The sequence below is a fragment of the Haliotis rufescens genome, unplaced genomic scaffold (genome assembly GCF_023055435.1).
Source record: "Haliotis rufescens isolate VD_foot unplaced genomic scaffold, xgHalRufe1.0.p SCAF_19, whole genome shotgun sequence".
NCBI lineage: Eukaryota > Metazoa > Mollusca > Gastropoda > Lepetellida > Haliotidae > Haliotis > Haliotis rufescens.
Genome location: NW_025963879.1, coordinates 17,821,234 through 17,837,134, shown reverse-complemented (window position 1 = coordinate 17,837,134; position 15,901 = coordinate 17,821,234). Strand labels below are relative to the sequence as shown.

General features: G+C 43.3%; 1 protein-coding gene across 1 annotated transcript in view; it reads right to left on the bottom strand.

Annotated features, from left to right (window-relative positions):
* Positions 1–390: 390 nt before the first annotated feature.
* LOC124137551 overlaps positions 391–15,901 on the bottom strand; it is a 65,462-nt gene continuing 49,951 nt past the window's right edge. The window contains exon 2 of the mRNA XM_046503896.2: positions 391–2,085. Within this exon, the coding sequence (XP_046359852.2) occupies positions 1,125–2,085 (961 nt within the window). The 3' untranslated portion in view covers positions 391–1,124. The remainder of the gene's footprint in view (positions 2,086–15,901) is intronic.

The following is a 15,901-nucleotide window of genomic DNA, read 5'->3' as shown; positions in this document are numbered from 1 at the left end:
GGAGTTACGGTCGCCTTGTGGAATGGGGGCCCACACTTATAATGAAGACCCGATAGAGAAGTGAAAGACGATCGTAAAATGCATTCTTTAACACATATTTACGTCAATCGTACGGCCGCTGACATCTATTTTTTCACTGTAAGTAAGGGACTTTTCGTTGTGAGGTTTCTAAATTGGGATAATGCATTTACTTTTTATCTAGGCCTGGCTTGTATCAGAGACCCGGTCTTCTTTTCGAGTGTGAGTGAGTAAGTTGTGTTTATCGCCGCTTTTAACAGTATTCCAGTTATATCACGGCGTGTCAGCTTAATGTGGGAGGAAAGCCCGAAGTGATGCAGGTCTTAGACGCTTACCACTTCGGTGAAATCCACGAACATGGGTATGGTGCTGACAACCCTAGGAACATAATAGGGGCGAACCGGGATTCGAACCAACAATCATAGGTTTCTGGCGCGCTCAAGGGACGCAACTCTTCACAACGAATTGCGGCGCCTTAGACGACTGGGCTACCCGGGTCCCCTCGTCTTTTCGAGGAAGGACGAAGTTACCGAATTTGAGTGAACTCGCAGAAGTTCGTCAAAGGGGTATTTTGCCCCAGTAATACTGACAAGGTGTGTCCATACGAACCCGGGAATTTTGCCCTGGAAATACTAAATAGGTATGTCCCGACCAACTAGGGGTATGTTGACCTGGGTATACTACAGCCGTGTGTCCCTACGACCCCGGAGTAATTTACCCTGGGAATACTAAACTGGTGTGTCCATACGAACCCGGTGTCGTTTGCTATTGGAATACCAAATAGGTATGTGCATACCACTCCAAGGTATATTTCCCTGCCCTAGTAATACTAAAGAGGTATGTCCATACGACCCAGGGGTAAGTCTAAAGGGAATACTAAATAGGTATTCGTACGAACAAGGGGTAAGTTGCCGTTGGAATACTAAAGAGGTGTGTTTTACCAAAATTATGCCGATACGGCATAGTTTCGTCAAAATGTATACAACTTGCTATAAATTGCCAGACTCAATACTAACCCTGGGCTGTTTGCCCCAGGAATACTGTAGAGGTATGTCCTTAAGGGTTGCAGAGGACCACAGAGGACCGCAGAGGAGGTTCATCAAAATCTATACAGGCTTGCTATAGTTTGAGAGGGGTATGTCCAATACAACCCCGGGTAGTTCGCTCCAGGTATAGCGGAGTCTGTCCAGCAACTTGTCCTTGTAGCCATGGATGACGGTGTCCTCCACTCTGGTCTGGCTGTCTTCCGGGTTCTCCCAGTTTCTGTAATGGTGGAGGAGAGCATCAGATGTCGACACGCGGTCTGTGATGAAGCCTGGCCGCAGAGCCCAGATGTTGTGAATACCCACAGTTTCCACACGAGAAGGCACAATGATATACTTGGAACGTTGAAAGTAGTTGAAAGCCTTGTTCTCTCTCAACACATTCAACAGCAGGATGGATTTGTATTTCTCCGCGTCGCTCCTTCCGGCAAAGTCCTTCGAATACTTAGGCCAATCTTTCCGGAAGAAGTTACACCTTATGATGAAAGCACCAATGTTAGGGTTCTTAGCTACCTTTTTCTGCACCATAGACGTCCAGTTCTTTTCTGCTTTGGGGATGACGAACTCATCCATGTCTGTGAATACCAGATATTTTGAGCGGTGTAAATTTCGGTACACACAGTCATTCAAGGCAGCAAGCTGCGCAAAATAGTGCACTTCCGGCGGCCCGCTTGGCGGCCATGTGTCCACCTTCATTGGAAGATGCCACTGCACTACTTCTGCAGATCCTTCCGCAACATAGTTCTTCAAGACAGCGTCTACGTTTCTGCCCGTGCTTTGATTATAAAACATCACCATCCCTGCCCCCATCAGTTTGTTGAATTCAACCATTTCCACCAGCTCATACGCTCGGCTGTATCTAAAATTGAACGGGGTCACGCACACTGCAAATTCATGAGACGCTTTCTCGGAATGTATCACCGGCAGATAGTTCGTTGGAGGTTCGCAGGATTGCCTTGCAATGGAGACAGCATATGGGCGTCGCTTTTGAGGTAGGCCACACTTCAGGTACACCGCCCCGTATCTGAAACACACGATACATTAAATTAGAACTCGTTATCTCGGTTTCAAATCACCTGTTTCACATATAATACAGTGCTGATGCAGTGAAGGTGAGGTGAGGTGAGGTGAGGTGAGGTGAGGTGAGGTAAAATTAGGCTTAACATCCGCGTCCAAGATTATTGCACTTATTTAGCGACGTGTGTGTGTGTGTGTGTGTGTGTGTGTGTGTGTGTGTGTGTGTGTGTGTGTGTTTGGCTGCTTGCACTAGTTCGGGCTCATGCCGATTTTATAGAGCTAGCCCACCATACCATGCGGCAGTTTAACATGAATACCCCACTCAGCCACAGAATACTGACTCCGAGTCGACCAGTCCTTGTCATAGCCCCTTAATGCTGAGCGCCAGATAGCCAGGGTAACAAGTACCATCTTTAAACGTCTTTTGGTACGAACCCCGGGCCTTCCGCCCTTCGGGCCTACGCTCTACCACTAGACCACGGAGGCGGTCGATGCAGTGAAGTAATTAATGCATGTGACATTAGGATAAGGCTAAGTGTCAGTCTCAGCATGCATGATTCAGATCATTAGAATTTCTTTTGTCTGCCTGCTAGAAGATAATGTAGAACAATTGAGCAGTTTACGAATCACGACGACACTCTACACATGACACAAATTAGAACTTTTGCATCCATGTTTGTCACCATAGGAATATTCTTTAAATACATATTATTTATGTTTAATATTCTTCATGTATATGGGGAGACAAAATAGCTCGTCAGCTTCATGTGGGACGAAAGCCCGAAGTGATCCTGGTCTCAGACGTTTACCACTTCGGTGAAACCCACGACCGCGGGTATGCTGCTGACAAACCTAGAAACATAATCGGGGCGAATCGGGATTCGAACCCACAATCATAGGTTTTGGGTTTGCCAAAAGGACCCAACTCTGCACAGCAAATTACGCCGCCTCAGACGGCTGGGCCAACCGTACCCCCTGTTCCTTTGGAAGAGAATGCACAGAGCGTCTGGCAACGGGCAACCAAGAACGTTGGTCACAGCAGCGTCAGTTACGAAGTTTTTTCTTCCATTTTAGCATAATTCTTTCTTTATACCACGATGAAATTTCCTGTGTACCCTACCTAAAAGCTCTAAAAAGAAGATGTTTAAACACTTTCCAGAACTCAATAGTAATATTTATTATGGATTAAAGATTTCAATTCCTCACCATAAACAAGCGAAGTCATATTATGTTCCTATACATAAGTTTCAGTTCCTTCGGTCCAGGTGAGCTAAAGATATTTTCTTCCCAATGTCAAAGGTTTGCCCATATATAAGTTATTTGCCTTTAGACAAACTTGGTTTTGGCTATGCTTTGAGATGTATTTGTAACAAAGTATAACCAACCAAACATCGAGAACTCATTTTTTGCACAAACGCCTGCTGAAAGAGTAACATGAAGATTTATAAATAATAAAATGTCTGTCAACTGAAGCTGAGAGGATGTCTAACGCAACTCGACCTCACAAAGAAATCCCATATAAAAAAGCCGTGTTCAATTCGGAGAATATGTATATGGCGAGAATGAATGGCCCGTCATCTGATATTCCCCTGGAAGCAGAAGGCACAAAGCGTCTGGCAATGTACTGTGGTAGCATGTCGTTACAACCCCAAGTGTTGGTCTCACGCTATCGGCAGCGTCGGTAACGGGGTTTTTCGAATGCATTCTTTCAAACAGACGGTCAGCTATTGACGTTATTTGGAACAGTTCGTGACATATTATCGTGAACGACATCACTTTCTGTTATGCTTGAACGCCATACGTCATGCCATGCCCCATGGTGAGGTGAAGTGGGGTTTATAACTTAACCTCACGTTCGAGGATTTTGCACTTACATGTTTGTGTTTGCCCGCGCGTGCGTGCGTGCGTGCGTGCGTGCGTGCGTGCGTACTGATCCTGTTTCTGTATTTCTGGACTACTAATGCCACAGCCTCACATGGACACCTCACTTAGATTTTTGCACTAACACGTTTGTGTTTGCCCGTGCGTGCGTGCGTGCGTGCGTGCGTACTGTTTCTTTAGTGCTGAACCGCTAAGACACAACGCCGCAGCTTGACATGGACACCTCAATCAGACACGGTATACTGATTCGTCATCTTTTAACGTCTTTTGGTACGACGCGGCCGGGGATCGAACCAACAATATCCCCCTCACCGGGCTCTATCCACTACAGGGGGCACGGTTGGCCCAGTCGTCTTAGGCGCTGCGATTTGCTGTGCAGAGTTGCGTCCCTTGGGCACGCCAGAAACCTATGATTGTGGGTTCGAATCCAGGTTCGCCCCGATTATGTTTCTAGGTTTGTCAGCACCATACCCGTGCTCGTGGATTTCACCGAAGTGGTAAACGTCTGAGACCTGCATCACTTCGGGCTTTCCTCCCACATTAAGCTGAAACGCCGCGATATCATTGGAATACTGTTAAAAGCGGCGTTAAACACAACTCACTCACTCACTCTATCCACGCCACCACGGAGGCTGTATCAACACAATAGAACGATGCAGACACTGATACGTACAGCAGTAACCACACACTCTAAAGACACATTAAAACAGCGCATTGTTTCACCCGTTGTCTAAAGGACTTGGAAACGTCATTGGGTGAGGTGAGGTGAAATGGGGTTTAACGTCGCGTCCAAGATTACTGCACTTATATAGCGACGTGCATGTACGTGTGTGTGTTTGTGTGGCTGCTTGTACTAGTCTTGACTGATGCCGATTTATAGTGCTAGCTCACTGAGATACAATGCCGCAGTTTAACATGAATATCCCACTCAGACACAGTATACTGACTCCGAGCCGACCAGTCCTTGTTTTAGCCCCTTAATGCCGAGCGCCAGACAGGGTAACAACAAGTACCATCTTTTAGCGTCTTTTGGTATGACGCGGCCGGGGATCAAACCCCGGACCTTCCGCTCTCCGGGCGGACGCTCTACCACTAGACCACGGAGGCGGTCGGAAAGGTCATTGAGATTCCCTAGTTCTTCAGCGCCTCATAGCCTCTCAATAATTGCAGGTTCAGAAACATCTGTTGTACAATGTATCGATCCAACCAAACCGCCAGGTAACCACATCTGTAGTTCCAACTTTTCAAACATTATTCATATTTCTGTCAATATGAAAAAGCTGGAAATTATCCACAAGCAACGACGAGCCTATTTCCAAACATTCTTTTTTCTGAATTTCAAAATGTTTCAACACAGCACTTAACACATAACAAAATATACATAAACAGTAAAATATACGAACCAAAATTGAAATATCCTGCGCTTGAAAACAGAACTTGTTTTTTATATCCCATACTATGTGTACAAATCAAGACATTCCTCTGTAATCTCCTTCTGATTTCAAAACTTTCTACTGGCTAGACTTTTTCTCAGAGGAGTCGAAGGCCAATATCGAATTCCTCACAACAAAACAATTCCTATGTAAAATGCAGCCCCAGTAAGCCCTAGCCGCCGTTTTTGCCCAGACACACACCAGAAAAAAAGAACAGAAAAGAATAGGTCCCTTTCTAAGTCTGGAAGTGGCATTGATTTTCGATCAGTCTCTTATGATCTTACATGCTGTGAAAGCATATTGTCTCTTAGATGTGCTTGTGACTCGGTAAATTCGACAATTTCCGTGACAAAAATGCATATTTATTTCTTGGTCCAGTTTCTCAATTTTGTTGAAGATCTCTATCAAACTGATAGAATGGATTTGCAGATATTCAACGTGTGGCAGTATATATATTACGTTTTCACAAAGGTGTTCACAAAAATATTTCCTGTTATCAAAATCTTTATAGAATAAAGGAGAAAATTAAAGAATACGATTTACTTGAAATTACTTCACACAACCTCTTAATGTCTTTAGCATTCAACAAAATTGTTTGCTAAAATAAAGTACCTTGAAGTCCAACATTATCCGCAGACAAATTATAACATTATACCTCATTATTCACAAAGAAACCAATTGTTCAGAATAGCATAATATAAACGACTCAGTTATGAAATTTAGTGACCTTCGGGGTCGCTAACAACGTCTTTATGACCGTATGAAATCCTACTTTAACGCCTTTCTATCATAGCCATTAAAACCTAGTTGCATTCTTAAAAATCGGTACCAGAAATTATCCGCGAGGAAAATAATCGGAAACAATATCAATAATTCATAGGGCCTCGTGCTTTCTTTGACATTAGGATATATTGTTACACATTGCCGAGGAGTTGGGTATTACTGTACCCATTGGCCGCCATTTTAATTTGGCAGTAACACGATCGCAGCACATTCCGTTTCCCTGACATCCCAGAGGATGCAACAAATGTCAGCCAATTTAGTTAGAGCGTCGTAAAACGAGTTCAGCCGGACATTTAGACGCACAGTTGCGTGAATCTGACCTATGTTGCTGGCGTTCAGTCCAAAATATATGTCCAGAAGATAGAACCTGAGAAAACTGAATTTAAAGACGGTTTTAATGTTGAGGCGACAAGCTGGATAACGTATCCCCGACGCAGATGAATGTCACGGCGCATTGGCGAGTAAAGTAGAATTTCAGACAAGCTACCATTGATGAAGGTGAGCTCCTGACCCCGAGGGAGAAAACGTGGGTCAGGGTATTGGGGACAGCGTTGAAACGAGCACAGGGTCAGAGGGGATGGTTCAGGCTTGATTGTGTGGATTATGATTATTGATTCTGGAGACAACACAATAAATAGGCTATTAGTACCAGTCAAAGTATATCGATTTCACGAGTAGGGGTCCGTTAGGCTAGTGAGCTGGTTTCATCCAACGGCCACAGTCGATGGTGATAAAAGTCCCCCAGGGCCGCGATTGTTAGATCCCTATCGTCCTAAAATAATTCCTAATTCTCCAATACCATTCACACATGACCCGTTCCCGATTTGGCTTCATTAAAATTCGACAGACGGGGGTAACAGACGGATATCAGAGACTCAGTTGCCGCAACGTCGTGTATTCGTCTGTGTTGCTTGCAAGATAAAAGATCTTGGCGTTAATGACTTGGTACTGAATACACAAATGAAGACATCAAGAGTTTGGCAAAGGAGGCAATGAAATGTTCAATTTATCTGAGACCCGTGAAGATCCGGGGTAGAATAGGTCTTCAGCAACCTATGCATGCCGTAAAAGGCGACTATGCTTGTCGTAAAAGGCGACCAATGGATGGATGAAGCCATCGCCGTGATATTGTTGGAATATTGCTTACACACTACTGTGTAACCCCTCAACTCCAAATCCAGGTATAGTTTAAGACTATTTTACTGACATGCCCACAGAACGTAAATAGTCTACTAAGGACACTTTGTTTGTCTCGAACTACTGAAACTCGACAGATGTCCGATGGCCAAGAAGCAAGTGCGAAAATTGCTGTTAATGTAGGGTAATCCTACAAATGATTCACAAGTCAGACTGTAGTGAACTCATGGTATGGATCAACGTTTTGTGTGTCGAATTATGTGTAACAACGTGAACGTGTGTTTAAATATGATAAGTATTCATTAGATAGGTCTTCAGCAACCCATGCTTGCCGTAAAAACGACTATGCTTGTCGTAAAAGGCGACTAACGGGATCGGGTGGTCAGGCTTGCTGACTAAGTTCATGCATGTCATCGATCCCAATTGCGTGGATCGATGCTCATGATATTAATCACTGGATTGTCCGGTGCAGACTCGATTATTTACAAACCGCCCTCGTATAGCTGAAATATTGCTGAGTGCGGCGTTAAACAACAAACATCGCCATCATCATCATCATCATCATCATCATCATCATCAAGAAGCTGGATGACGTTTGGGTTCTTGTCTTTGTTTTGTCTGTCGGCATTCTAAAGTTTTGTAGTTGGTTGTCCGCACTCAGCAATATTCCAGCTATATGACAGCAACCTATAAATAATCGAGTCTGGAGCCGACAACCCAGTGATCGACAACATGAAGAACATCGATCCACACGATTGGGTTTGGATGACACGCAATTAGTCAAGTCAGCGAGTCAAACCAGCTGATCCATTCGGTCGCCTCGACCAGGATAGGTTACTGGGGACCAATTCTAACCCGAAATCCCAACGGGTCCTGTTCTTGTCACTTGTCACACAAGAAAAACAAGAACAACAACATAACTGATATCCTGCACAAGTGTATACGTAATGATCAGGAGAAGATGAATTACTTAAAGGCTATTGTCACTTGTCTAAAAGTAAGTAAGTAATATAAGTAATATAATTAAGTAAGTAATATAATTAAGTAATATAAGTAAGTAATATAAATAAGTAATATAAGTAAGTAATATAAGTAATATAAATAAGTAAGATAAGTAAATAATATAAATAAGTAATATAAATAAGTAATATAAGTAAATAATATAAGTAATATAAATAAGAAATATAAGTAAATAATATAAGTAAGTAATATAAATAAGTAACATAAGTAAGTAATATAAGTAAGTAATATAAATAAGTAATATAAGTAAGTAAGTAATATAAGTAAATAATATAAGTAAGTAATATTAGTAAGTTATATAAGTAAATAATATAAGTAAGTAATATAAATAAGTAATATAAGTAAGTAATAAAAATAAGAAAGTAATAGAAGTAAGTAATACAAGTAAGTAATATAAATAAGTAATATAAGTAAGTAATTTAATTAAGTAATATAAATAAGTAATATAAATAAGTAATATAAGTAAGTAAGTAATATAAATAAGTAATATAAGTAAGTAAAGTAAGTAAAAGAACGAATAATAATACTTCATAGTATACCATGAAGCATGCCCAGGTCATCACACTAATATAACTCTCTCGTCAACGGATCAGTGTGCTTAATAATATCCACCAGGGAGGACATTATCATCTGATCCTACCGGGTACCCACTCGCTGACAAGTGAGTGAGTGAGTATGGTTTTACGCCGCTATAGCAATATTCCAGCAATATCACGGCGGGGGACACCAGAAATGGGCTTCACACATTGTACCCATGTCGGGAATCGAACCCGAGTCTTCGGCGTGACGAGCGAACGCTTTAACCACTAGGTTACCCGACCGCCCCCGCTGACAGGTGAACAGTTGGACATGCATTCACTGAATTCAAGTTCTATTGCCTGTATATGGATGAATGTAAAGCTCCTTTGTCAATAACCAATTCCCCGTGACATAACTGCAACATTGTTAAAAGCGATGTGAGCCCAGTGCACATCGCACTGAAAAAGAAATCCAGACTTTCATGTGCACTCGGGAAACAGAAGACCTGACAAGAATTAAATGCACTACACATATCTCCAGCCACTGAGGAACTCATCAGAACTTTTTAAAACATGCAACGATGGAGAACATACACGCTAGCAACAAGAGCAACAAGACCGCAGCTACCTGACAGCAGACCTCATATTCAAACACGGAGTCTTTAATGAACTTTGTGAAGCGAGGCTGCAATTGAGTCACACATACAAGATCAATCTTCGAGTCGTATTCCGAACATGTAGAGTTACATGGACAACTGATTCATACAACACTCAAGTCGTCACAATCGATTTTCAACATCATGTGTGGACATTCAATATGCACCGGGCCAAACGCCACCCACATAACACTGCAGCCTGTCGATGCTCAGTCGCTTATATTTGCCAGACCCAGGCCATTAGATTGACTTAAACATTGATAGTGTTCATGTGCAAGTGTAACATATAACCGACGCGTACATCTCTCTATCTTCATCCAGCTGCATCTCTTCAGGCTTTCCTCCAACATTGACCGGACACGCCGTGATAGAACTAGAACACTGTTCCAAACCCGTGAAGATCCGGGGTAGAATAGGTCTTCAGCAACCCATGCTTGCCGTAAAATGCGACAATGCGTGTCAAAAGAAGCGACTAACAGGATCGGGTGGTTAGGCTCGCTGACTTGGTTAATGCATGTCATCGTATCCTAATTGCGTGGATGCTCATGATGTCAATCACTGGATTGTCTGGTCCAGATTCGATTATTTACAGACCGCCGTCATAAAGCTTGAATATTGCTGTGTGCGGCGTTAAATAACAAACAAACGAACTATTGAGTTTTTCGTGTCATGATGGTTACTTGGTTAATGCATGTCATCGTATCCCAATTGCGTGGATCGATGTTCATGATGTCAGTCACTGGAACGTCTGGTCTTGATTATTTGCAGACTACCGTCATATAGCTGGAATATAGCTGAGTGCTGCGATAAACAACAAAGAAACGAACAACGTACTGTTACTATTTTCAGGAATAAATACAATCTCCCAAAAGAACTGTCAGTATTGAACACGCAAATCTTGTCCACATTTGAAAAAAATACTTCACACAAAATCGAGTACTTCATGTAGAATCTTGTGTAGCAATCCTGATCTTCGATCAAGCAGATCGAGAAATATAAGCGCGTTAAAGTGTCTGAGAACAGCTTAGGAGTCAATTTGGAACAGCAAAATTAAGGATCCAGGATCTCAAATAATCTATTCTGTAGTATTCATAAAAGAATACGGATCTGTATGGAGATCTATTTAAAAGACACATTATGTTGCCTCTGAGTGGCATTCCGTGTTTCATCTTACGTCCGAGCGTCAGACAGGAAAACGACAAGTGCCATCTTTTAACGCCTATTCGGAATCAAACCTCTGAACGTCCGATCTCCGGGGAGACGCTCTGTCCATTAGACCTCGGACGTGGTGTAAAATGAAATATTCAAGGTCCAACAGAAGGAGAAACACGATCTCTTATCATATTCATCGTATTAAGCCAAATGCGTTTACAAATCACCCGTACAGCGAATGTACTGTACTTGCATCACCATACTCTACGCAAATCGATAAATATAGATCAGTTATCGATCCAATATGCTATCCTGAACATATCAACGAATATCTGGATTGTCTTTCGCCACAGGCAACTGTGCCGTATCAAGCAGTTCAATCACAGTCTCCGTATGTTACGTGATTTCTTCAGACGAATATCCGCACATCCAAATCGCTTGTTAACAATACAAGCAGGAGGCTTCAATACAATCGTGTCATTACCCCTGGAGACTCCCGAGCGGCTTACGTGCTCCATATCTCATGCTTATATGAATATGAATACATCATAATTCGCTGACAGGGTCATCCCACCCCAAAGGCGTGGACCACGTGTTCCTTCCTTACCTAATTAAACTGGGCAGGCCGCCAGTGGTGGAGTGAGACTAAATGGGGTTTAACGTCGCGTATAGATTATTTCACTCGTGCAGTGACTTGCTTACCCGTGAAGATCCGGGGTAGAATAGGTCTTCAGCAACCCATGCTTGCCGTAAAAGGCGGCTATGCTTGTCGTAAGAGGCGACTAACAGGACCGGGTGGTTAGGCTTGCTGACTTGTTTGATGCATGTCATCGTATACCAACTGCGTGGATCGAAGCACATGATTTCTCCCAACCAAGTCAGCAGGCCTGACCACCCGATCCCGTCAGTCGCCTCTTACGACAAGCATATCGCCTTTTTCGGCAAGCATGGGTTGCTGAAGACCTATACTATCCCGGATCTTCACGGGTCAGGTTAACATCGGTACACAACAGATTATTCCGAGCCTGCCTGTCCTTGTTTTATACCTTTAACGCCGACCGTTAGGCGGAAACAACCAGTACCATCTTTAACGTCTACTGGTATGACGCGGCCAGGGGATCGAACCATCGACCTTCCGATCTTCGGGCAGACGCTCTATCTACTAGATCATGGAGACGGTTAAGCGGCGACGGCATAAACTCTACCAACTAGCCACTTCAGACACATACAACTTGATATAAGCACAGAGCTGTATTCTGTTCAATTGATTTGGTTTGTAGACCAAACAACGTACATCAATAAACACGACTGGGAATAACTGAAGTAAATGTTGGCGCGTAAGTGAGTGAATATGTCGCTTTTCCCTGTATCCGCGTCATATGACGGCGAGGGCACACCCAGAATGGACTTCCCACATTGTACCCAGGCAATCCACCCCGGGTGTCCGGCGTGTCTAACGAACGCTTTAAACATTATGATTGAACGAACGCTTAAAATATTATGACTGAACGAACGGTTTAAAACATTATGTCTGAACGAACGCTTAAAATATTATGACTGAACGAACGCTTTAAAACATTATGAGTGAACGAACGCTTCAAAACATTATGACTGAAAGAACGCTTTAAAACATTATGAATGGAACGCAAGAATGTTGGTAGACTTTAGTGAGATAGTGAGTGGGTGAGTTTGGTTTACCATCGCTTTGAAACCCACGTGTGTGTGAGTGTGTATAGTTTTACGCCGCTTTTAGCAATATTCTAGCAATATCACGGCGGGGGACACCAGAAATGGGCTTCACACATTGTACCCATGTCGGGAATCGAACTCGGTCCTCGGCGTGACGAGCGAACGCTTTAACCACTAGGCTACCCGACATCCCCTTGAAACCCACGACCACGGACTGCTATGATAAGACATTATATGGGTGAGTCTGGGTTTCAAGCCAGTGGATCCTGGCCAGATTAAGGGGCCCAGCCCTCCACGTCGTTGCCAGCACCTAAGATTATACTGGGTAATCCATGCAAGGCATTAGAAAACGTCAATGCCTGAGAATAACCAGTTTTGATTATCCAACGAAAGCAAAATGTACCGACGAAATACCAAAATAGCAGTAAAAATTTTATGAATGGATCACCGAAAATCAGTGATGACACCAGGTGTTCGCGAATTAAGGTATGGAATCGAACCCGGGGGTCGGTGTGACGGGCAAACACTATATCTTCTAGTCCACCCAAGTGCCTCTGACGCACAAAGAATGTCATAATCTTTCCATCTTTCAGACAGTTTGCATTTAGCAGTCTATACCCATCTGTGTAAGAAATGACGTTCAGTTAAATGCCCAACTATATCATTCTGTCGAAGGAAGGTGATAAAGCAAGGGTGTTTTAAGGTCTCCTTCTGTGGGCACTGAAACCAGTTATATGCCATGACCAGCAGCGGAGTACTATCTCAAAAGCCCATTAACGCCGAGAGTGATTTAACCTTTAACCCACGCGGGGTCCCACAACAGCTTGACCTTCAGCCTAAGCCAGTTTTCACCACTGAAATCCCCTCAAGTCCCGCAGCTTCTGTCGCGGACAGTTAAGTTACTGTTATTCCCTCTCGAAGCGAGATTATTAACTATCAGACTCGATATTGATTTGTGATTCGATCACACGACTCTTGATTTCGATTAGACTTAGCGGTCTCCAGGGGGAGACAACCCGAACTGACAGAGCCAGGCGTGACAATGATCGTACGGAAGGTCGCTCGCGGGACCCGCTATTTGAAATGACTTCAACGTGTATATAGCTACCTCCAATAACTCCTACTCTTGGGAGAACATTAAAGTCTGTGGATACGAAGAAGTGGCTATGGCTTTAGTATACATATACATTATATACGTCTCAAGGACGCGACTGTGACTGCAGCATTCAGTAAGAATAATGGACTGTTGTCTTTGAGCAGCTGCCATGACACTATTACATAGAGGATTCTAGAAAGAAGGAGAGGGATCTACACGACGCAAAAATGTGCGTTCAGTTACACAAAATGTATAGAATAGACGAAGAAAAAATACATATCATACCGAGGGAGTATGGTTTTACGCCGCTTTTAGCAATATTCCAGCAATATCACGGCGGGGGACACCAGAAATGAGCTTCACACATTGTACCCATGTCGGGAATCGAACCCGGGTCTTCGGCGTGACGAGCGAACGCTTTAACCACTAGGCTATCCGACCGCATCATCCCGAGGGACGCACAATAATTCTCATTGAACGAAAGATAAAGGTCCCGTAATTAAAGTATTTATCAAAACCTACAGTACAGTACAGTACACCATTTCATTACCTACAGGGCCCCGTTCCACAAAGCGATCTTAGTGCTAAGACTGCCGTAAGTCTATGTTAAAGTATGGGAGTAACAATCGTCTTGGCGCTGCCTTCGCTTTGCGGAACGGGGTCCAGCGCCCTTGAAATTATTTACTGGGGATCCCCTAGATCCCTAGTTGTGCAGGTTAAGGTATCGCCCTGAAGGAAACTAAGACCCTTCAAGAATCTGTATTGATTGCAATGGAAGGGGGTAAGGTAGCCAACAGTGCTTTCCGAAATTTAATTCCGCTTTGCAATTCCCAGACATGATCAAATTTCGATGAAAATTGTCAGCAAATTCACACAACCATTACTTTGCTTGCTTTACTTAATTACATCTACTTCTTGCAATGGGAGCGCGTTCGTTTTGATATACACCCGGATGGTATATGATTTCAAATGTCCTCCACTAACGAGTCTCCAACGTGTGTCGGCATTGTGAGACATTAACGTCGTCAAATTGACAATCAGAAGTTCTTGGATGAGAATCACGTCTCAGTTGGGGCTTCAGCCGGAATCAGTAACGTGAGACATGCCTTCAAGCAAAGCAAATACCATTCTTGATTTGAGATTGACAAAACCTTATTTCGACTGGTCTGTCTAGGGACCTATGATTAACGCACAAATTTCATACAACTTGATATTAACTCTTATCGGTCTTGGCTGTTTGGATAGACAGCTGGAAAGGGATCAACGTCAAGGACAGCACACATCTTCCGGAGTCCTATGTACGTATCTACTCACACATTCCCCGTAGGCGAATCGGTGTATATGGGTTATGTAGGCAAAAAAGAGCGTGACCTTAAACCAAAGTCCTGTATGAAATTGTACTTCACGGCTCTCAGTGCACTGGTATTCCGGAAATATATGCAAGTTGGTTTAAGTGTCATTGGTAATATGACCTTTGTCCATGTGAATTGCTATTTCCGCAAGGAGGTTCATCACTCCGGTAGTATTGTTTCTCCAGTGTTCGTGAGACTGACTTTCAAATGTACTTCTGTGGTCAGCGTTTAGTAATCAAATATTACGTATCACGAAATCTCTATTGTTACTCGGTATATAATAATGTTATTAAATATTCATTATCACTGAGTGTGTAAAGTTTAACATTTACATACATAATATGTATGTATGTATGTATGTACATTGTATGTATGTATGTATGTATGTATGTATGTATGTATGTATGTATATGTGTGAGTGAGTGAGTGAGTGAGTGAGTGAGTGAGTGAGTGAGTGAGTGAGTGAGTGAGTGAGTGAGTGAGTGAGTGAGTGAGTGAGTGAGTGAGTGTGTGTGTGTGTGTGTGTGTGTGTGTGTGTGTGTGTGTGTGTGTGTGTGTGTGTGTGTGTGTGTGTGTGACAAACCTTATTCATGCAACATATGTTTCAGAATAGATCTTGATGAAGGCGGTTCGCCCCGATTATGTTTCTAGGTTTGTCAGCACCATACCCGTGCTAGTGGGTTTCACCGAAGTGGTAAACGTCTGAGACCTGCATCACTTCGGGCTTTCCTCCCACTATAAGCTGACAGGCCGCGATATAACTGGAATACTGTTAAAAGCCAATAATGTCATAGACCCAGCCTCTCCTCCCCACTCCCGCAGGGAATCTTGGTTAGAAGTGGTCCCCACCACCCTATGCTAGTCAAATTGGGTTCCATTATACCCGGGCATCATAAAATCAATCCCTGGTTTGTCTGGCCTAACTAGGCTCTATTCTTGACACGGCGCCAATAAGGAGTGAGTGAGTTTGGGTTTACGCCGCTTTTAGCAATATTACAGCAATATCACGGCGGGGGACACCAGAAATGGGCTTCACACATTGTACCCATGTCGGGAATAACAGGGTTTTCAGCGCTGTAACCACTAGGCCACCCGACCGCCCCCAC